At 41.0% G+C, this 22,692-nt stretch overlaps 3 protein-coding genes across 6 annotated transcripts in view; all 3 read left to right on the forward strand.

The window, feature by feature from the left end:
• The first annotated feature begins 4,103 nt into the window (after window positions 1–4,103).
• LOC118430687 (hyaluronidase-1-like) lies at window positions 4,104–8,584 on the forward strand. Of its 2 annotated transcripts, XM_035841677.1 has the most exons (6): window positions 4,104–4,471; window positions 4,707–4,844; window positions 5,272–5,745; window positions 6,614–6,703; window positions 7,032–7,144; window positions 7,879–8,584. In XM_035841677.1, exons 1-6 carry the CDS (start codon window positions 4,154–4,156, stop codon window positions 7,979–7,981), a joined length of 1,236 nt encoding a protein of 411 aa, XP_035697570.1. In that variant the 5' UTR covers window positions 4,104–4,153; the 3' UTR covers window positions 7,982–8,584. The 2 variants fall into 2 exon arrangements, with proteins under 2 accessions (XP_035697570.1, XP_035697569.1); XM_035841676.1 differs by having other exon boundaries at window positions 4,105–4,471; window positions 7,032–8,584.
• Window positions 8,585–9,250: 666 nt separating this feature from the next.
• On the forward strand, window positions 9,251–14,168 carry LOC118429839 (hyaluronidase-1-like). Its single transcript, XM_035840447.1, has 5 exons — window positions 9,251–9,928; window positions 11,181–11,309; window positions 11,668–12,135; window positions 12,725–12,814; window positions 13,334–14,168. The coding sequence occupies exons 1-5, from the start codon at window positions 9,617–9,619 to the stop codon at window positions 13,703–13,705; spliced, it is 1,371 nt and encodes a 456-aa protein (XP_035696340.1). The 5' UTR covers window positions 9,251–9,616; the 3' UTR covers window positions 13,706–14,168.
• A 142-nt stretch (window positions 14,169–14,310) lies between these two features.
• Window positions 14,311–22,692, forward strand: part of LOC118429838 (arginine-glutamic acid dipeptide repeats protein-like) — a 95,542-nt gene continuing 87,160 nt past the window's right edge. For 2 of the 3 annotated variants that reach the window (XM_035840440.1, XM_035840439.1), the window contains exon 1: window positions 22,004–22,167. The gene's annotated coding sequence lies outside the window, so the exon portion shown is untranslated. Of the gene's footprint in view, window positions 14,763–22,003; window positions 22,168–22,692 lie in introns of those variants that run through there. The other variant, XM_035840444.1, reaches the window with a different exon arrangement.

A 22,692-nucleotide genomic window follows, 5' to 3' on the forward strand; every position in this document is an offset into this window, starting at 1 on the left:
GATAAATATGTACGATACTTAAACGGTTGGTATAATGTCTTTATTTCTCTGTCCTATCACCATGCATTAGTTCCCCCTCCTACACCGGGCGCCATCATTGGTGGATTAGCTGCCATAGCCGTGCTGATGGGCATCATCTGCTTCTGTGCCGTGGCGTGCCGCAAAAACACAGAGGCGAGCTTCACCAAGCTGAAGCCCGCTGAAGATACAACCCCTGCCGTGGAGATGGGGAACGTCAACGCACCGACCGCAGGACGTCGTATCCGACACGTCTACAATCCAATCTTCTTCACCGGAGCTGGGTCCTACTCCCCCCCTCGAGCCATGGCGGCCGGCTACCCCGGCGTACATAACACCGCTTTTGTTCAGTGAATGCTGTTTTGTCTCCGTGGTAGACTGAAAAAGGTAGAAATTGGCCAAAAGGAAGGGTGTTTTCTTAGAGGAATTAGCCGATCATTGGAGTACAGATTTGCCCACCGAAGGCTGCAAATGGTAACTCTATGACCGGCTAAGTCCTCTGGTAATACTTGGCCAATGTCTATTAATTTTCCAGCAATCCACGAAAACTGGAATAGTGCTGCCTGCTGTCCATGAAATCACCAGTGTCCAGGGGCCTTAACTAACTTTGATTAACCACCCCTCTTTAAACTGTATACCTGCAAGATGCTTGTTGAAGCATGGTATAGAATAAATACGTGTGTAGATTTTCAGACAACGTAGGGAACTTATCACAACACTATTACACAATGTCCACTTACGTGCTTTTTTGTCCTTCTTTTTCTTCAGAAACAGTATTTACCAATTTCTTCTGGTAAAATAAATAAATCAGGTAGGCTTGGGAAAAGTTTTCTTTCATCTATAAAAGCTCCCAAACTGTGGTAGTTTTGTTCTTGTGGAAAAACACGTACGAAATGTACAAATAAAATAAAAATCAGTGAACATGGTTAAGGAATGTCCTTGGGTATAGAACCTATACCTTTTGACACAAAATTAAAAATAGTTGGCTGTTCATGACCTTGCAATTATTACGCATCCTGGCATTCATTTTTGTCACATTTTAGTATCATACACCAAAGTGATTAATGTTTAACAGAGCAATCCTATGATCTGTTATATGATAGCCATATGTATATGTTTATGAATGTGAACTTTACTTTTACTTATTAGGAATCAGAGGCAAGGTGAATTTATAAAAGATACAGCCAGGGTGAAATAATTCACACTTCCCCATCATTTTGAACTATACAAATGTTCAAATACTTTGAGCGAGGCATTGTAAATATTACTTTGTTATAAACCTGCCGTAAACATACTAGTGTACTTGGTGAGATAGTACGACCTACCGTTACTATGAGCTTAAACATCCTAATCAAACTATCTTGTATAGCATGGTGCGGAAATCTTACTTACTCGCAAATTAGGTATAAAAAAAGTATTTTGTTATGTTGTCCAAGGCATTATGTTACACAGTTATCTATGAAGATGATATGGTAGATGAACGTTAATAATATATATGATTGTTATATATGATTAATGCTACAATGTAGCAACATGTAAATTCATATTCTTTTAATTCTATCGGGGCAAATAAAAGTGGTTGCAAAAGATGATGCAGTTTTATCATTTCACTATGCTATCTACCGTCTCGTGTAATGTACGACAAGATGTTAAAGGCCACAGATAGGAAAAGTATTACCCGGCCAAGGAGGTCATTGATTAGGCAAAAGTTAAGGCTTAAAAGAGAATGAAGGTTCGCCTGGGGTAACCGCTAAGCGAACCCTTCGGTAACCTCAAAGCGACCCCATACGATGGAACTTCCAGAATCTTAAACAAAGTGTGCGTTACTTTTATCACTTGAATTTCAGAGTAAAACACGTGGCGAGAAGGCAGAAAGCAATCTGAGTACATTGTACTAAAAATAACTTTGTTACTTTTCTACAAGGCTTGAAAGCGAATGGAGGTTCGCCTGGGGTAACGTAACCGCTATTATATAAAGCGAACCCTTCGGTAACCGAAAAGCGACCCCATACGATGGAACTTCCAGAAGCTTAAACAAAGTGTGCGTTACTTTTATCACTTGAATTTCAGAGTAAAACTCGTTACGAAGAGGTGGAAAGCAATTTGAGTACTAAAAATTACTTTGTTACTTTTCTACAAGGCCTGAAAGCGAATGAAGGTTCGCCTGGGCTAACCGCTAAGCAAACCCTTTGGTAACCGCAAAGCGACCCCATTCGGTGGAACTTAAAGAATCTTAAACAAAGTGTGCGTTACTTTCATCACTTGAATTTCAGAGTAAAACCCGTGCAGAGAAGGCAGAAAACAATTTGAGTACTAAAAATTACTTTGTTACTTTTCTACAAGGCTTGAAAGCGAATGAAGGTTCGCCTGGGGTAACCGCTAAGCGAACCCTTTGGTCACCGCAAAGCGACCCCATACGATGGAACTTAAAGAATCTTAAACAAAGTGTGCGTTACTTTTATCACTTGAATTTCAGAGTAAAACACGTTACGTTACAAAGAGGCGAAAAGCAACTTGAGTACTAAAAATTACTTTGTTACTTTTCTACAAGGCTTGAAAGCGAATGAAGGTTCGCCTGGGGTAACCGCTAAGCGAACCCTTTGGTAACCGCAAAGCGACCCCATACGATGGAACTTCCAGAATCTTAAACAAAGTGTGCGTTACTTTTATCACTTGAATTTCAGAGTAAAACACGTGGCGAGAAGGCAGAAAGAAATTTGAGTACTAAAAATTACTTTGTTACTTTTCTACAAGGCTTGAAAGCGAATGAAGGTTCGCCTGGGGTAACCGCTAAGCGAACCTTTCGGTAACTGCAAAGCGACCCCATACGATGGAACTTCCAGAATCTTAAACAAAGTGTGCGTTACTTTTATCACTTGAATTTCAGAGTAAAACCCGTCGCGAGAAGGCAGAAAGCAATTTGAGTACTAAAAATTACTTTGTTACTTTTCTACAAGCTAGTAATGTCGCTAACATGTTGAGGCCCTCTCCTTTCACGATCTTATAACTGATCAACAAACACATTCAGCTATTTGGCACTATATAAAGTAAAAACTCTTCACCTTGTAAATTTGTGTCATTTGCTCCCGCATACTATTGCGTGTCTTGAGAAAACCGCTAGGTGATAGTATTTTGGTATACTATTGACCTTTCCACTTTGACCTATTACGGAAGTGAGTGACAATCTCGTGAGTCGGCGCATCCTGCCGTACATGTCAGTGGTATATGCCAGTTTCAAAACTTGATGACTTGTTTATATGTCACGAATTGATGGCATGAACTATGATGTAAAAGTCTGACAAGATCGGAGATCGGAGAAACTCAGCCAAGGGGGCTTACAGACTTTATTTATTCGGGTAACATCGATCTCTCAGTTTTCGCTTCTCCTATCTGTACCGTAATTTTCTTCCGTCATCATAATTTGTAGAATGAGTACCATGCTTCGTAGTGATTAGCCAGCGAAGGTATTGAGCCAGTGGCCTACTGAGGATGGTACTCAGGCTATCGTCATTGTCGACTGTGTGTTAGTATGTATCTCTTAAACCGGGATGTGTTTTGCTCATGATACATGTACTTGTGCTGATCATTAGCTTTTGGTCACTAAGAATTTAGTAAGCCGGTTAGAGTTGTCACTGTTTGCTGTCCAAAGAATGGGGTGACCATTTATGGCTCTGAAGTGATGCTCAAACAATGATACCATCTTACTCAAACAGTATAGAGGTTAGACATAGTTGGTAAAGGGTGTGCCATCAGTATTTATTTCGCTTATGTTCAGCTTTTTGTATTCCTGTAAGTGTTGAGGGGTAGGAGGAACCCCTTGCATTCTTGGTCGCAAGTCCTCCTAGGAGACAGTAACTCCAAACAACAAACCAGCATCTGCTGGGGCCGTCTTACACGTTGCATACAGTTGCCCCCGTAGGACTTAGTGCGCCAGTAGACGAGAGGGTACCAGTCGACCAGTGCACGCCCCTCCTTCGCCTTAAAAAAACAAGTACAGGCCAGGCAGACGGATTGCCTAACCCACCCTGTCTGGCTACCATTGTCTTCCGAGACAGATGGATGCCAACAAGTGTTGAGGAATCTTCATCAATTTTTTTTTGCATTTTCAGGCGGTAAACAACAGTCTGGCAAAAGTATGACCTCGCCAAAGAAGGTGACACCTTACGCTGTCATCTTTGTCCTCCGCGTTGTCGAGGTTTGTACGCAAAGTGCGACCGTTCCTCTCGTCTCACCACCCCTCCCTTCCCGACCGTTTCTCGCCGTGTGGAACGTGCCTTCTGAGAAATGTGGGTCGGACTTTGGGGTGGACCTCAGCCTAGACTCCTACAACATCGTGTCCAACCCTGACCAGAAGTGGAATGGTACATACATGACCATCTTCTATTCACAACAAATGGGACTTTATCCTTACTACGACGATGACAACATGCCCATCAATGGAGGAATACCACAGGTAACTTCGGAGATATAGTGTTCAAAACCTTTAGCTTCAAGTACAACAAGGCATTACCAAACCATACGATATAACTTGACACTTTTCACAAGTACCACACCCTTGACTCCACTCCCTGAATATCTATGAAAGCATGTCAGAAATGTTCAAACGGTGTCTGGTTTCATGTCCTTAATAACCCTGACAGTTTGCCAACACTCGGACACTCCTACAGCCATGTTGACTGTGTTGACAGGTTGTGAACATGACCGCCCATCTGGCCAAGGCTGCTGAGGACATCAGGACACTGATCTCTGACCCAGATTACAGGGGACTGGCCGTTATTGACTGGGAGGGATGGAAGCCTGTCTGGAACAGAAACTGGGATACCAAGGTAATGATGACAACGATTGATAGCATGATCTATTAATAGTGTCACATTTAGAGAACTTCTACATGTAACGTTACATGTAACAGTTCTTTTAACTCTCTAATACCATTTTATTCAGTGACCGTTCTGTCTAGATAGGCTAGGGGGCAGTGTTGACTAAGGATGAAAGTGCTTAGCACAATTTGAATGATTCAAAATGTATAGCAATGTACAAATAATAGACACAAAAAACTGGTATGGCATTGCATTACAAAATTCCAGACAAATTTTTGTGGTTTAGATCACTTCTCTTGAGTAATAGTGTTCAGTCTCAATATGAAGTACTAATATGGAATCATCTTCATCTCCAATCTTGTACAACAATATACCTAAAAAATAATTGAGTCCATCCAAGATGTTGTTCAGAAAATCTTGTTAATGGTACTTTCAGGCAATCTACAAGAATGCATCCCGTTCACTAGTGGAAAAACATCATCCTGATTGGCGTAAAGAAAAGATTGAGGCTGCTGCAAAAGCAGAGTTTGAGGCCGCAGGCCGGACCATGTTCACAGAAACCATCCTTCTGGCACGAAAGCTGCGTCCCAAAGCACACTGGGGGTACTACCTCTTCCCTGACTGCTACAACTATAAGAAAAGTACTTACAATGGAACAGCAGCATATAGCTGTCCACAAATAGAGCTAGAACGGAACAACCAGATCCAGTGGCTGTTCCAGGACAGCACAGCCTTATATCCGTCCATCTACCTCAGCAGTCGATTTGAGCAGACTGAAGACTCGCGATGGTTTGTGTACTTCCGCATGAAGGAAGCATTCCGTATGAGGGCATCACGGAAGGAACAAAGCATTCCTGTTTTTGCATACACCAGGTTTGTGTATGAGGAGACAAGGGAATACCTAACAAAGGTATGTGCCTAACTAGCCAGTCTTCATGTCATTTAGCATTGTCTTTTTAGGGTTTAAAGCTTCTTGAATAAAGAAAAGACTTGCTAAAATTGTCTTAATGTTTGCACAATGTCGACCTGCTTTTTAACCCTCACCACTCTACAAAGGCTGCATGTACAAAGATGCTGTATGTTATGGCCAGTTAGCCTCCCAAGGGTTAAATTCTGCTTAAACAGTCAAGCTACAAATGTATATGGTACTCCAAATTTTGAAGTGCTTCTTTGAGTGATTAGTACTACATCATGTAGTACATGTACTTATCCAAGACAAGCTGCTTAAACAAAACTTTGGGAGTGAAACAGATGCAGGGCCGTGCCCATCCCTCTTTCCCAGGACTCAACTTTGCTTGTTGGGACAGAAAAAAAATCACCACATCCATCCAAAGCTCAGGACATGAAACTGCAGATGAAAAATGTCTTTTGGCTGACTACACTCCTTGGCCAGTTTGGTACTATCTTATGCCATTGTAGGATCTGCTTGGAGATTATTAGCTACGTAGACTTAGTACCCTATTTTGTATCATTTGTACATTCAACCACTTAATATTTGCATGTTAGAATTTAGTTTATCTACATGTACTTAGACTATATTCATTCATTTCATGTATTTAGTCTTTCTTCTCTTGCAATTAGCCCAATGGGCATGAATTTGCAATAAACATTATCATTTTGCTAGTTTGTATTTATTCAAACAATGAATATCAATAACATGGGCTCCCAAACAATGGGTGACACACAAAAAAATAATGAAGCTGAAGACAGCCCCAAACAGATGTTTAAGATGACATCTTTGATCTTTCTTTAAGTTTCACTGACCATTGATATTTCAGAGGGACATGATGCACACAATGGGCCAGGCTGCAGACATGGGAGCTGATGGGATAGTGATCTGGGGGGATTATAAAAATGGAGGAACAAAGGTAGGATTTCAACCATTTGTCTCACATATGAAGCCATATAGGAAAACTGCAGGGCCAAAAGTCGCCTTCATAGAATGTTGTTCTGTTCTGTTCATAGAATGAAGTCCTTTCTTGAGAGATTTTGGTGGCAGTTAGTCATGTGTCTGTGTTCTGGTAGTTTGTCATTATTTTCTGTGAATGCACCCTTTTTTCTTACTTTTTGATGATTACTACTTAGTCTTATTAGAAACTTATCAGATGTGCTGACAAAATGTCTCATGAGTCTTAAAACTCTGTAGATAGACCAGTTACTCTTTGCTGACCATTTGTACTCTAAATGATGCTCTAGGAAGCATGCCTTGAACTTCAGAGCTACCTCCGGACCATGCTCGGTCCCTACATCCTCAACATCACCACTGCAGCAGCGAGATGCAGTCAACAGCACTGTAGCGGACATGGAAGGTGTGTCCTAACAACGGGGAGCCATGGCAACCATGACATAAACAGAGTCATGGAAACAAAGGAAAAATTTATCAAACATACTGTTGACAGTTCTTCCTTTGGAAAATTGATTGAAAAAGATGACTTACAAAGAGTTAGTAATCATGTGAGCAGTGCTAAGTTTGCCAGTTTTTATGAGGTTTCCATGTGTAGATGTTACCCAGGCTGGACCGGGGAAACCTGCAATCACAAAGGTTAAACAGCATCAAGCACGTTGAATTTTACTGTTGCAGATATGAACAATGGCTAGATGCAATGTCCTTTCTGTATGAACACTGCAGGGTTATAAAGTTATCAAAGCTTAAGGATATATGCATGACCTTAGGCCATTGACTCAGCCATTCCAAGAGCTCTCAAAAAGATTTTCATATGACGATTTATAAAGAAAGTTTTGTACATGTATTGTATTGTATGTAAAACATGTGACAACAGAGAGACCTACAAACCATTACCCTCATTATTGTGTAAAAAAACTTTTAAAAACTACAACTACACCCTGAACATTGATTCATTATTTGTGTTACTTTATTTAGAACATGTTATGCCATTATATGTTTTTATCCATTATTGAAGTTAAAAGTTTTTACTTCATTTCACCACAATCAGTTCAGTGGACACCAGAATGTATTTAAAGTTTATCTCAATCTTTCTTGCATTTTTCTGTGTTTGCTGTGTTTTCTGGCATGTTGTGGCAGATCTGGTACCAGAGGGTCTCCAACCAACGTTTCCTCTCTGCTCAGTCCCTTCCCCTGGACAGTTTTACTTCTGAACCAGCTTCTTCTACTCACAGTTTTGTGAAGATACCTTCCGTACACAGCTTAGGAGAAGAGAGCTTAATATACAGTCCTGCCTTTTGGATGAAGGGTTTAAATTTGAATAAAAGGATATGAATACTTCTAGATTTAATTTTTAGATACTAGTAGTATCCATTTTTATCAGATAAACAGCTTCTTTTACATGTCTATCAAATGTTGTTTCTTCAAAAGATAAAAGTTTGAACAAACTAGCAAAAAATTGATTAATCAATAATAGAACAATATTGATAATTATTATGCAAATTTATTCCTGACATTGTGTTTAGTTCATAGACTGTATGGGATTTTATATGTTTGTGTAGTTATGGGGTCAATTTTATTCACCTCTAAAACATGCTGGAAAGGTCAAGGTCACGGTGCGTGACGTTATTTCTCTTTCCCAGGGCAATGGACTGAGATCTTCCACAGCTTGGAATGTGTGTCCGCTATGTACGAAATCCTGCATTCAAATCCTGCATTCAAATCCAAACTTTCTATATCATGATTATCTTTATGAATGGATTTTAGCAAAGTCTTAATCTTTTCACATATTTTGTCACCTGAATACTAAATACTAAATAAATCAGTGACACTGCATTGAACTGCACTGGTTGGAAGACGGAGCATGTATGTATGTGTGTGTGTGTTTGCTTTTTTTTCTAACAGAGCTTTTTGGAAAATGTAAAATTCCTTACAACACGTGATTTTGCACACTTTTAGAAACGTGAAAACAATTTCTGCAACTCGGCGTTCCCAAATCCATTCAACTACGTTATGCCATTAAACCGAAAGAATCACTCTGTTTAGAGAAGCCACAAAGACTTATCCCAACCTCCCCACATTGACAGACGAATTAAGCCACTTTTCTCTTGAAATCGAAGAAACCTCAAATTTTAGAAAAGGTGGGGCTTTTCGTCTCCCTCTGCTTCCAAAAAAGAAGTCAAACCCAACCTGTTTAGAAATAGCCAACACTAGTATTAGAGTAGAATATTGTTCATGACTGTCCATTGTCACTATGTTTATACCATGTACTTGCAATTAGCCCTCGGGCACGAACTTGCAAATAAACTTCTTCTATTCAAATCAAATGCATTAGTGAAATTCGTAATGGGTCTCGTGCGTAATAGGACATATGATCAGTCTTCATGGAGTACCTGAGACTTCCTCTTTTGTGAAGGGAAAGTTCGCGCTCATTCTCGTGAGACGTGATCATTAAAAAAAAAGTTCAAGCCACTTACGGCCTAAAACCCCGTCAGGCATTACATAAGTGTTATTAACATTGCGGCTTAATTGATTGGTAAAGTGGATTAGATTATCAAATTCCAACTGTCACTCCGCCAGTCCCAGAGTTTTCCACGCAATCATATTACAACCAAGATAGTGGTATTTATAGCATCTCAATTATTTGTTATCTGTACACCTGTTGGACCGGTTTGCTGACATAAAATGCAGCTCAGCGCTCAAGCTGTACTCAGGACACCGTGGGGCATGAAAACGTGCCGGCACGGCGGGTAAAGTTACAAGGTCAAGGTGAAAAATCCGAAGTTCAGCTTTATTCTTGCACCAACAAGAGTCCTTCGTTGTTCTGAAAGTGCTTGATATACAGGTAGTTGTCACAGGAAGGAACCACCTGTCCAACATGGCGTCACCAAAAGAGGTGCTGTCCGTTGTTATACTTGCCGTCCAACTGGTCGTGGTCTCCACGGAAAACGCTGACCGTCCCTTCAGCGGACCTCCCCTACCCTCCCGACCATTTCTCGCCGTGTGGAACCTGCCCACGATCAACTGCGACGCAAAATTCGGGGTGGACATCAACCCAGACTCCTACAACATCGTGACGAACCCAGGTCAGAGGTGGAACGGCTCGTACATGACCATTTTCAGTTACAACCGACTCGGGTTATACCCTTACTACAACAACTCCAGGCCCGTCCGTGGAGGAGTGCCACAGGTAAACACTAGATGATGTTTGGACGATCTCGTCTAAAATTGAATTATAGGTATGGACACTGTCTGCTTGTTTAGGCAATGTTGCAGGAGACAACCTCAAGTCAATCGTGCACGCTTTTGTCACATCTTCAGAAAGGACGTTGGATCCGCATTGTTCCCCTTGAAAAGTTTATGCAAGGCTACGCGCAGGCATGTTTCACCAGGTGTGATTTCGTCATTGGTAGGACTGACATGCTCGTAGCAAGGGGGTACGGAAGCCCCACCAAAGGTCCACTTTTTAATGTCCCAGATTTTTTTTCAAAGGTGGACTGATTTGTATTTTTCACTGACAGAAATTTCATTCAGTCTATCAGAAAAAATTTGCACCAGAAAGTGCATAGCGTTTCAAAAATTTCAAAATTTGCTTGACCTCCCTTGCGACGGCTCGCGCCCTCGGGGCCGGACATAGTAAACATGATGTGGCGGCAGCGTCGCCCTCAAAAGACTTTCTTATCATCAAAAAAGTTTATTGAACTTAGCTTAGTTCAACAGCAAAATTTCCCTTGAAAATTTCAGGAAATAGCGTTTAAGAGGGTCAAGATTTAAGGTATCTCGGTTGGCTAAATTGGCATTTTAACCTTCCACTGTTTTCTTATTAATGAATTAAGAAAGAATGGAGCCATAACGAATGTTGATAGATGGGCATTAAAGAATTCTAAATCTGATTTTTTGGGGGCCAAATTGATGACGTCATCATTTTTATTACCTCTGATATTATTTTTTTCTATGACAAAATACAGCACTTTGGTACATACCACTGTAATGAAACTTCGTTTTTCGTTGCATAATGATGAAAGCCTACAAACGTAGTGTTGCGCAAACTGATATCTACCAACGATCTGTAGTTATTAAGAATTATTTTTTTTAATTAGATGAAAACAAACATTTTCTAATGACCCCCTTAGGCAGCTCGAGCCTGCGGCGCACGATGTCGTAAGTACCGTAAGTACTAAGAAGAACCTCCCAAGCAAAATCCTGGCTACGGGCATGACTGGGATGTCAGTGATAGTGCATGTTTGTTTTCTTGTTTGTTTGTTTGTTTGAGCCATTAGTTTTGTTTGGATTTCAAGTTCTCTATATGTCGTCGTCCACATCGACTGATTGTAACATGTCTAGTGTCTACATGTATGGTGGGCCTCCTTGAAAAGGGTTACTGACCCGTCTTAAGATTGAACAAATAATATGTAACACATAAATACATTTCACCATTATAGGTTGTGAACATCACGGCTCATCTCGCCAAAGCTGCTGAGGACATCGTAGCAATAATCCCCGACCCGGACTTCCAAGGGTTAGCCGTGATTGACTGGGAGAAGTGGAAGCCTGTCTGGCATAGGAATGAGGTAAATGACGTCCCACTACACAGTACTACAGTTTTGTTTTCGATCGCTAGGTGACAGCTTTGATTTGCAACGTCTGGTGGTTTTATACTCAAACACTGACACAAGTACCAACACACGGGTATACGTAATGTAACTTTAATTAATAAAATAACACTTGCTATTACTTTAAAAATTTAGAAGAACAATGTTTGTGCTATTTCTATGTTCTGGTTACAGTTACACACTTATGCAAATAAACAAAATATTTCTTCACCGAGCTAACAGACTTTTTTGTCGTAACAAAAATTTTTCTTGTAAGGTGAAAAAAAACAGACCATGTGTAAAGGAATGATTTTGATATCATTTACTTCACTTTCAGATAATCTACAAGAATGCTTCACGTGAGCTGGTAGAAAAACGTCATCCTGACTGGCCTAAAGAAAAGATCGAGGCTGTCTCAAAAGAAGAATTTGAGACCGCAGCCCGGACCATGTTTGAGGAAACCATCCTTCTGGCGCGGAAGCTTCGCCCTAAAGGATTATGGGGATATTATCACTTCCCCGCCTGCTACAATGATAGGAAAAGGAAGCACACAACAGGATACATCTGTCCGGAAGAAGAGAAAGAATTTAACAACCAGATACAGTGGCTGTTCCGAGATAGCACAGTAATATATCCGTCTATATACCTGACGCATCGCTTTGCGTCGACTGAAGACTCTCAGAGGTTGGTGTACTTCCGCATCAAGGAAGCATTCCGCATGGCAGCATCACGGACTGAGCAAAATGTTCCTGTTTACGCATACACAAGATTTTCGTATGTAGATACTGGGGAATACCTGACAAAGGTAAGCGTGTTTCACTGAACTAGACCAATATTTTACTCCAGATATTTTCAGACATAAATGCATGTAAGTTCGCGGGGAATTTAATTTCGCGTTAGCATGAAAATTGAGTTTTCGCCGGTGGTTTTAAGTTCGCGGTAGCGCCATAGACTGTAGTCAAAAACTATAATGGAAACATGTTCTCGGTGGTTTTATGTTCGCGGTGAAGTGGCGAACATAAAACCACCGCGAACATTTCTGCATTTACAACAGAATACGTTTACTATAGTATGCGACTGAATGACTGAAGGCAGTGAAAGTAGAATCATCGTCAGTTGAAGTAGCCTTGACAAGTTGTGATTTTTGCCGTTTTATGCATTCTCACAATTGATCCAAATACACACGTAGGGAAAGGAAAGGGCTTACACAGTGCTCTGAAATGCCAGCCCTCTGCAGCGTTATAACAGTATAAAGGTTTTATCTCAGAGGTTTCTCATATTGCACATAAAATACCTGCTGCATTGTTACTCTACAAGAATATCTGTTTGGAAGTTAGCAGAAATAATATGTACTGACCCTCATGCTAATCTTCCACTTCATACTGTTCGCCCAGGCGGATTTGATGAACACGATTGGCCAGACCGCCAACCTGGGTGCTGACGGAATAGTGATCTGGGGAAGCGACCAGGACACAAAAACAAAAGTAAGCACTATTCAAATGCAATTCAATCTCTACAACTGGATAAAAACGGAGATTTACTTCCGGACGCTACGAGTGACATCCATCACTCTTCTCCTGCGTCCCCTGTGAACTGACAGAAACAATTCAATACAAGTATGTCTACTTAGAAAGCCCAATTGAACATGCAAGGATCGTATGCAATCGTCAAGTAAATGATGTTTACAAACGTACAAGGTTAAGCACTTTCGTTGGTGAATGCCACCATACACAGTATTTAAAAATCTTCAACGATTTCGAATATAAAACCTTTCACCGACAAAAACGGTCTTTTAATGGATTGTAGTACATGTAACGGAGGGTCCCATAACTTAGAACGTAAATTTACCTGTTCAACATCATATTGTACCAATGTCGGGTGTGTGAAAATGGTTGCGTTTTGACTAATGATAAACGAGAGTACTCGAGTTCTTTCTTTGGTACTGGACATCAGAAAAAGATAAGTTCCTATCTATTGACCATTTCTACTGGAACTTGTTATAGGAAAAATGTCTCCGACTTCAGAGCTACCTCCGGACCACGCTCGGTCCCTTCATCTTCAACATCACCACTGCAGCAGCGAGATGCAGTCAACAACACTGCAGCGGACATGGAAGGTGTGTCCTAGCAACGGGGAGCCATGGCAACCATTTATCCTTCGATCTTCAGCACAGTGAAACGATGGAAGGCGACGAAATAGCGGAAACGATGAAAAATGTTGTCGGTATTTCTTATGGGAACACGACTGGAGAAGGCAACATTGGAAAGACTACGAAACACTTTGCTTGGAGTGTTAACTTTGATAAGCGAGTCGACTCTCCTAGTTGTAAATGCTACCCGGGGTGGACTGGGAAGAGCTGTCAGGACAAACTTTGAAGTTTGTAACATGCTGGTGAAATTCTCTATCACTGATATGCTGTATTAGATTGTCTTGAGATTGTTTTGAGATTGTTTTGAGTGTAGGCGTGTATGTAATTTTGGGTGGAGAGAAATATCACTGGGCTTGAATTATGAAAACGTGTGCCTCGTTTCCATAGTAATTAGAAATTTCCATAATAGGTCAACTCAATGGTGAATGGCAGAATTGCCAGACTTGCACGCAAGTATATAGGAGAATTCTTTTACAAAACCAGAATATTATTTTGCTCACGTTTCGATGTCTCTCAGACACCTTCCTCCCCACGTTGGAGTAAATGAATCAACTTATGAATAACGCCCTGATTTGCATATTCAATAAGAAGAATTTACGGTATGTAAAAGTCGTGACGTTGTGGCGAAGGTACTTAGTACTAGTATTAGGTCGAGGAATTTTTTGGTAGAATCCAGTGATAAGATTAAAGAATACATGTATAATCTTTGAATGTGCCTTACACGATATGGAGGAATTATGCACAAACGTAAGATTTGGAATGAAGTCAGAAGTAGCGGATTCCTGATCTCTATCGCACATTCGATTTTCCTTTGCAGTCACGGACAGAAGCATGGCTGCTGGCCTGGATCGGCGTACTTGAGGCTTGACGTGACAAAAGACTTGCCAGGCTTTAACGTGTCTGTCCCATTAAGTCTGTATTGGACCGACGCCCAAGAGATTTGGCTCCAAGGGCATGTTCACGCGAATGTTTAATTTCATGCTCATTGACTACGATTGGTACGACATCTAGCGGTTTCAATTCATACTGCAGGTAGATGGTCTCTTGCTGTATCCGTCAATCACTCAGCGCCTGTTATTTTAGCACCTCCGGGGGCATGTGTGGCCCGTGACCCGTGGCAGGATCAGGGGGCGAGTGTATACAACACGGGGCGCATTGCTCGCATGTTTGGGTTCAATAGGCGGCGTGTCGAGTTCCTGGCATTCCCACGTTTATAGAGTTCTTGTTACTGAGAACTGTGGACAGCTCCAGGGGTTGCTCCGGGGAAATTAGATGCAGGAAAGGTAAGGGCTAGGAAATATAATTAGCCCCGTAGGCGTCTAACATGCTGGCTTACATCAATGGCTATATGCGTAAACCTCTATTAAATCTCTATAGACAATTGTCAGGAATACTCAAACAGGCAACTGAAAAAACGATCATGCCTTTCTGACGCCACAGGCACCAAGGCGAATCAATAGTCGACAGCATTAAGGCTGGGGACCATGCCAGCGCTATCAGATGTGAAGCGTCGAAATGATTGGATAGATCAACTAATATTGCGAATACCACACTTTAAAAGGGTGATCGACCCTTTCTGAAGGGGTTAATCGCATAATGTGGAGAGGGAGGGTGGGTCGTTGCTATCTGTAAATTGAATTGTGAAAAAAAACTGCTCAACAAATGTTCGTGTCTATGGGTCTGCTGCAATTTGGTACTCTTGTTGATGTCTTTTATCCGTCCCATCTACAACCTCCCCGCGGCCGGCCAACAAAAAGCGATCCTTCCCTACCCGTGCACTTACACACATGAGTTGAATGACTCCTCCGTCAGTAATCATTTTCCCCGTTTGATGTATAGTGTTCATCTATCACACACTTCGGCTCTGTTTGCGTCGCAAGTATTAAGAGATTTGTCTCACCAAACGCTCGTTCCCGCAGCGTTGCCAAGGGAGATAGCGATGACACGTTCCCAGGGTCATCTGATGACGTACGTGACGACTTGTGTCAATGTCAACATTATCAGTGATTCTTAAGAATTTCTTGAGACGATCTGATCTTTGGATACGGGATATCGATGGAGTTTGAGATTGAAGTAATCTGATGACGTGCGTGGCGACTTATGTCCACATCAATGTCATCAGTGATTCTTAACAATTTCTTCAGAAGATCAGGTCTTTGGATACAGGATGAAGTTTGAGATTGGAAGTTAATGTTTCGTGCGTTACCCGCTCCAGGGGAAGATACGTCATGGTATGATGTTGATAATTAATAAAGTTGTCCCGTAAATGCGTTATGGTTAGGCCATATTGATTTTATTATATTGATGACATCAGCGCGCGCACCAATTTCCGGCCGTTTCTAAAAGTAGTACTTTTGAACCATACTGTAAAACGCACAAAGCAGCTTCAAAATAAGCAAATATGTGTAGTGGAAAAAAAAATATCGGAAAACGTATACTACTGGCATAGAATATTCCAAGGTCAAATAAGATATGATAGAAAAGAATGAATAATCTATTGTTTGGTACACTACAAGTATATTCTGTGTGTCCAGTTATATGTTCAATCTTCCTGATCACTTAGACTTCATAACGAAGGCACATTTTTTTTCGTCAAACTTTTGTTTTAGTCCCATGCTCGCATCAGTTTTGGGGTTACCAGATGATGTCATCCATAAAATCAAATCAACATGGCCTTATGATTGTGATTTAACGATAGTAATGACAGCGGTTACATATGATTGTTGCTAGTAGATTCTATTCTGTCACCATTTATGTCACTAATATTGTTACCTTCAATGATAAACAATGCCAATACAAACCATATTATGATATTCATTACAAGACCGACACCTTAGCAAGCAGACGTCAGGAGTAAAATCGTTTTCCAAGCTGGCCGTTTCTGTTGCAAACTGGCTCCCAACATCTGCTTGTACATTGTTAAGGCTACCCGGTCACAGACCTTCCAACAGACGGTAGAGCTCTAGACAGAAATATCAAGCGCAGTTAGATCTAGTTAAGCCGCTGATCCGAGAACTAAATTGGATTTAGCTAAATGAGGGAGGGGCAGACCGTGGTGGATTTGTCGAAATCGCAAAATATTACCGTAAGAATTTGGAGGAAAATTATCGCCAGAACAATGCAGAAAAAAATGACGAAAGAAAACAAAAGTTCGTCGGTTTATTTGAGCTTCTTTTCCCTCAAATACGACCGACATGAAAAACGGTAAATCTCCTTTCATAGTACTCCACAAAAGTCCTGTATTTGCCAGTCTGTGATATCAGCTCCCCGCTCCGATCTGATGCATTGTCACGGGCACACTTACCGCGCACCGTGCGTTTAACGCTTTATTGGGTTTATAGCAAATTGCAAATCTCCTTTGTATACTTGAACTGCGTTATTGCGGCCTCGGCGGCGTATGGAGTGGCACAGACTGATGAAAACCTCCGATAGCGTTTCTTGCGATATGCCAAGATAGCAAGCTGTCTTTCATATGTGCAAAATTTCTTAATCACGAGTCTATGAGAGACTGAAAAATAACATACAGCAATAGATGCAAGATTGTTGCTGATAAAGCCTCACGGAAAATGGATGACGCCTGCAAAAACGTTTTATTGTCGTATAGTAATATAGCAAGCCGTCTAGCTATTGCATTTTTGAGATGTTAGAATCATAGAGTAAAACCGTAAGTTATGTAAGAAATTGTAAAGGCGTGAAAATTGTAGGAAAAATGGAAAGATGCGATCTTTTTTGGATGAATATATTACTTGTGATTGATAATGCGGTTTGTACTCACGAAATATTCCGTGTGTTGATGTTGATTGATCTCATCGCTTTCGCTTGTGCGACATTATTTCTCCCCTGTGCATGGAGGATGAATATGTAATGGCAAACTCAGCACGATGAATAGCGGAGATGAAAATGGAAAGGACTTGCCCTCGATCATATTGTAAGCATCGTTTCTTCTGGATTTTGTTTTCAGCTTTCAGCTCTTTTTCATGAGTCCAATAATTATATGTGGATGCCAAACGAATAAGTTCGGACAATGCGGATAACTACGTATGTGTATTTCAAATATATAGCTCGTGTTCCGTCAATTACTTAAATTAGAGTCATATTTTTGTTTTGTTGAAAACACTTTGCATTGAAATGATAAATATAGCCAGAACAGGTATGAACAGGAACAGGTGTTCTGTGAACACCGACCTTTTCTAAAACTTCACACATTTTTATTCAATAGAGAGACAATCTGTCAAGTACAATGTTGACGTGCTCAGGTTCAACGTGCAATTGTAAAAAACTCCCATGGCACATAGTGTCGTCATATTATTGTAATAGAATAGGACAATGACAACAAGCGTCCTATTTTTTGCAAGACTTTGACATCAGGACCATCTTTATTTTGGCCTACGCGTGGCTAACATGAAAGTACAAATGTGTCAAATACCCGATAACTCCGCCCGGGTGGATTCCAGAGTGATCGCCTCGCCCATCCGGATTTACTAAACAGAGGTTTCACCATCAACAAAACCATAACGACGTGACATGTCATCGATACCTTTTACCACAAGGATGCATAACAGCAGTGTTTTTGGTATTGTCAAAGTTTGTAGATAAGAAATATCAAGACTGAAGTCTTTAAAGAGTCTTAAGACCAATTAAGTGAGAAATTAGGTACATTTTCCATTGAAGGAATGGTACATGAAATGAACTTTAATGCAGTCAACCAACCCACAATACTCGAAAAACGCAGGAATGGCCGTCAATTTATATGCGTACACATCATCGGGATCTTTCGTCAGTAACGATTCATAACATTCCACACAAAACACAACATCGCTATACTACTAGGTGTGTATGGCTAAAGCCCCCCTCCCCTTTGTCTTGGCTTTCCTAACAAATCCGCCAACATCACGTCATCTGTATCCCGACTGGAAATGGAATTTTCAGAGTGTTAGGTTGGGACCGGATCGGGCTAGCACTTCCGGAGACAAGACGATATCGTTTTCCACATGCTTAGCCACGACCAAATTATGACATGGATTTCAATTATGTCGGGCTCGTTGCAAAATCTTCACCTCTTTTTAACTCAGAATTTGGTCCTTTTGTCTTCGGAAGCGTTTGTCCTTGGGTTTACGATATGACCTCCAGGGTTAGGTTTACGTTTATATCGGCATCTTTGTCATCATTAGTGCCGTCAATCTACATTAAGACTAACATTATGAGGGGTAATTTCTACCAGGAAAATTGCCTCAAGTTACGTGTAGATACAGTAAACATAATTGTTTCTAATCGTCGATATGCGTTGAAATTATGATGGCGTTTCCTTACCTAACAGATTTGCCATTGTACGCACTGTGACAGAGAGTTATGGGTGTGAAGGGGAACGCGCCAGACGATCGGCGTAGCACGTATTACCTGTGCTTGTAAAACTAATTAGAAATGGAAATCCGGGTCGGCGCATCGCTGCTTGATCTTACTGAAGACACGACTGGAAGTTGATATGTTCTCAGCCGTGTGATGGATTGCGATGCTTTTCGGATGTAAGACTGGCATCTCAATGGAGTTACGAGAACATAATGGAATTGAAAATATCACTCAGATCTCTATATAAAAAACGGCTTGGCTGGTGTAGAGTGAATATGTGCGCTGTTGTAGAAATGCAGCGGTTAGTGGGGAAGAGATTAGACTCCACTGGCAGTGTTAAAAATAGAAAAGAGGAACGGTGTGACGAATGCTTTGGAAAGAATAGGAGAAAAATGTCTGACATAAACACAAGAATGAAGAGCGTTGGTCGGATCGCTATATAACCAGCAGCATAGCCGTGCGTGTGTGATAGTCAATTGAAGTGGAGTGAAGCCATCTAAAGTCACTGATTTTTCATAAGATGCTTCTAATCTTTCACCGTGCCCGCCTATCTTGTCAGAACGATACAACAACAGTAATGAAGACAAAACAGTGGTTTGTGTTAGTCTACGTTCTCCCGTCAAAAGGTGACGATTCTCGCTCCATCAATGTCTGAGTTCTTGGCCAACACGGCGAGTATCTTTGATGTCAGGCGTCGTGGTGTGCACACAAAGCAGGATGGTTAACAGTACAGAAGTCTGTACGGTATTTGTCTAGTTGCCTTCATTCAAGTTTTGGAACAGAAATAAATACTCTCTCCTACAAAACACCATGGGTAAAGAGACATGACGACAAAATGAGAAATGTGGACATGCATGTAGTAAAACAATAATAACCGTATGTTTTGTTTTATTGCCTTACGTTGAAAATGAATGAAACATGACGCTGTAAAATTAAGACGCATTCTCTGCCATCAATGCGTATGAAAAATGCACTACATCACAATCCACAAAAGTATTATTATGATTTCATTATCTACACAACATTTCTGTTTGTTTTCCCTTTGTTTTGGAACTGTTAGATATCATACTAGTATTCTCACGACACAATTATACACTTGACGACGTCATGAGCATTGGAAACTGTGCGTCGATACAGGCTTGCCTATCAGTTCACATAAGCCTTGTATTTATTTCTGTTGCTGTTCCGTTGGTGAACAAATGGGTCATCAGTTTTACTTCGGCGGGAGACGGTCATAAAAAAACGGAGATCGATAACTCAGGAGCGCGCTCAGTTTTAAGATCCTAACCGGGTCAGATCAGATAACGGGATCAACAAGGTGTGTTAAGACCCTTGTTTAAGACAAACGACGCTTTACGGCTTATTCAAGAGTGAAGAAGCCGATTCAGCTTTCAAGACACGGCCAAGGAAATGAAAGTATAAATCTGGTAGGACGCAGTTCGCAAAATATACGATCCGGGATACATTTGTGTGCAAATGGCATTTCATTCTCCGGGAGTATTGAAGATAGGGAACAGGGCCAAGTCAAGTATTGCACTGCTAATGTACTGGGAAGCACAGTGGCAGATTACCTATTGATTGTGACATATTTCGGACTTACAGAAGAAATCTTTAGGTACTTAACTATAACCAATCAGCATAGATCAAATGTAATTTAATTCTTCTGTCATATATAAAGCCCGATACAACCTACGAGGTGCAATCTGGAATAGGTAACGTTACTTATATCGGGAACAAAGGATGAAACTGTTGGTAAAATGTTGACGTTGCTTTCTCGTCATCATTAGGTTTTTATATATTGGTGTGTTATGCCATCAGCGTTCTTCGTTGAGACGTCATCCTTCTGGCAACGGATGCAAAAAAGGAGGGCTTGCACGGAGTTGCCCAGCAACGACTTATACTAACTTTTAACAAAATATTTACACTTACAATGAATTGATATTGAATAGGAACGCCAAGTAAACGAATTGCTAAGTTCGAGAAGCCAATTTCGCCAAAAAAATGTGGCCAATTCACTTAGAAATACGGCCTACCTTACGAAAATGTCGGTACGTATGCCCCCAAAAGTATATGATTTCTTGTGGTTAATACGAGATCCTATAACCTCGACCCTGTAGGTTGCTAAGAAAAGAAAAAACTTGAAGCTGAATTATATACCAGATGAGTAAGCCGACCATAGGAGTTCATTTCAGTACAACCGTAGATTGTAAACTGTATTCTCATGATGACTGGCATACTATTCAGTCTAATTACTAAGCTAATTTCTGCTATTTCTAGCAACCTATGGAGTTTGTAGTATGGAGTTTGGCAGGAACTAGTTTATTTCGTATGAGTTGTTCTGCTATGTCTCGATGATACGCTCGTGTCCTTTGTGGTCCTTTGATAGACAACTCGTGATGTCAGTGTTTGAAATGGGGTTAGGGTCCATAACACGTTGTTGAGAAGTGCGTGTTACGGGTGTCTCAGCCTCTGCTGTGTTGACTGTTGTTGTTTGGAGAGCGGAGATCCGGGCGGGTTGATGGGGAGATCTGTAAATTTGCACACGGTTCGAGAAAACATCCTCTGTGTAGAACCAACACTGCAATGATGTGGCGGTGATAAAACAATCTAACTTGACTCTCCAAGCAGAGATTATGTTCCAGTTTTTAACCTCTTTTAATACGTTTTTCTCTGGCTTCCTTTTTTGCCAGGATTTCTTTTGGTCTGAACGAAAAAGTGTAAAAAGCCGCCAAAAACCAGCGGGAGCCTAACCTCTGCTTGGAGAGTAGCCAAACTCGGAGTCATTGGCATCTTGAACACTTTCCAACGTCAACAGTACTACTGAGTGGTGAGTGCACAGAAAAAGAAACCTGCTATGGGGTTAAGAAACTCTGTCTGATGCAGAAGAAAGTCTGTAAATCTTTAACCATTTGCAAATCAAATATGAATGTTTCACACTGCTCAAGTGGTGACCTACAAAACTTCAACTTACCCTTTCAAAACTCTTAGATAAACACGGTCATTTCCATGTGTATCCTAAATTTTAACTTTTTAGAAAGTAACTTGTCAAACTATCAATTGCAGAAATCCCACTAATTGGAAAGAGAATGTGTTTATTTATCTAAATCTACTAGCGGTTTTAAGCCAAACTGCAGCTTCCTTTCGTCGCCTCCGCACCATGTGCTCAATGTATTGTCACGTGATATACAGTGGCCAACCAGCGAGCGGCATTGCGGCCTCACAGCTGGTGTGTGAAGAAGTGGTGTCGATTGAATCAACTCTCGGCGATTCTGGTGTATTTTATCGCCACAAAAGCCACGATTTCGACCTCCAACTCTCCTTCAACCTTGAATGCTTCAGTCGGTAGGTCTGCCAGCTTCTCATCGGTTTTACATCGCGATCAGGCGCCAGAAAGCTTGCTACAGTGGCTGGATAATGCGAGTCTTTGTGTGCGTGTGTGTGGCCAAAAATCGGGATGTGTTTCAGTGTTGCATTTGTTTGCCTACAAACTGCGCGTCTCAAAACTTACAATTTCTTCTCGACGTTTACCCTCTCCGTGATATCGTTAGTAACTCACGAAAACGACTAAGAATCTTTGTAAATGTCAGTTTTTTTTAGGTTCCTTGTCGTCTTTTGTGTTTGTTTTTTGAGCTATGCGGTACCAGAGGAAGTCACAGCGGTTTCCCCACAGGGCTCCTACTGTTGAGAACCCGCTGAGTTTTCTCGTCACAAATTTTAGGTCACTTCCTAAATTTCAGAACACTCTTTGTTTTCCTTCGATCTGTCTTACACACATGTAGGAAACTCAAAAGGAAAACATCTCCAGTGTTCTTCATAATGATTTCTTTTTTCGGATCACGGAGAACAGTTTTATGAGTAGGACAAAGG

The sequence above is a fragment of the Branchiostoma floridae genome, chromosome 14 (assembly GCF_000003815.2).
Source record: "Branchiostoma floridae strain S238N-H82 chromosome 14, Bfl_VNyyK, whole genome shotgun sequence".
Lineage (NCBI taxonomy): Eukaryota > Metazoa > Chordata > Leptocardii > Amphioxiformes > Branchiostomatidae > Branchiostoma > Branchiostoma floridae.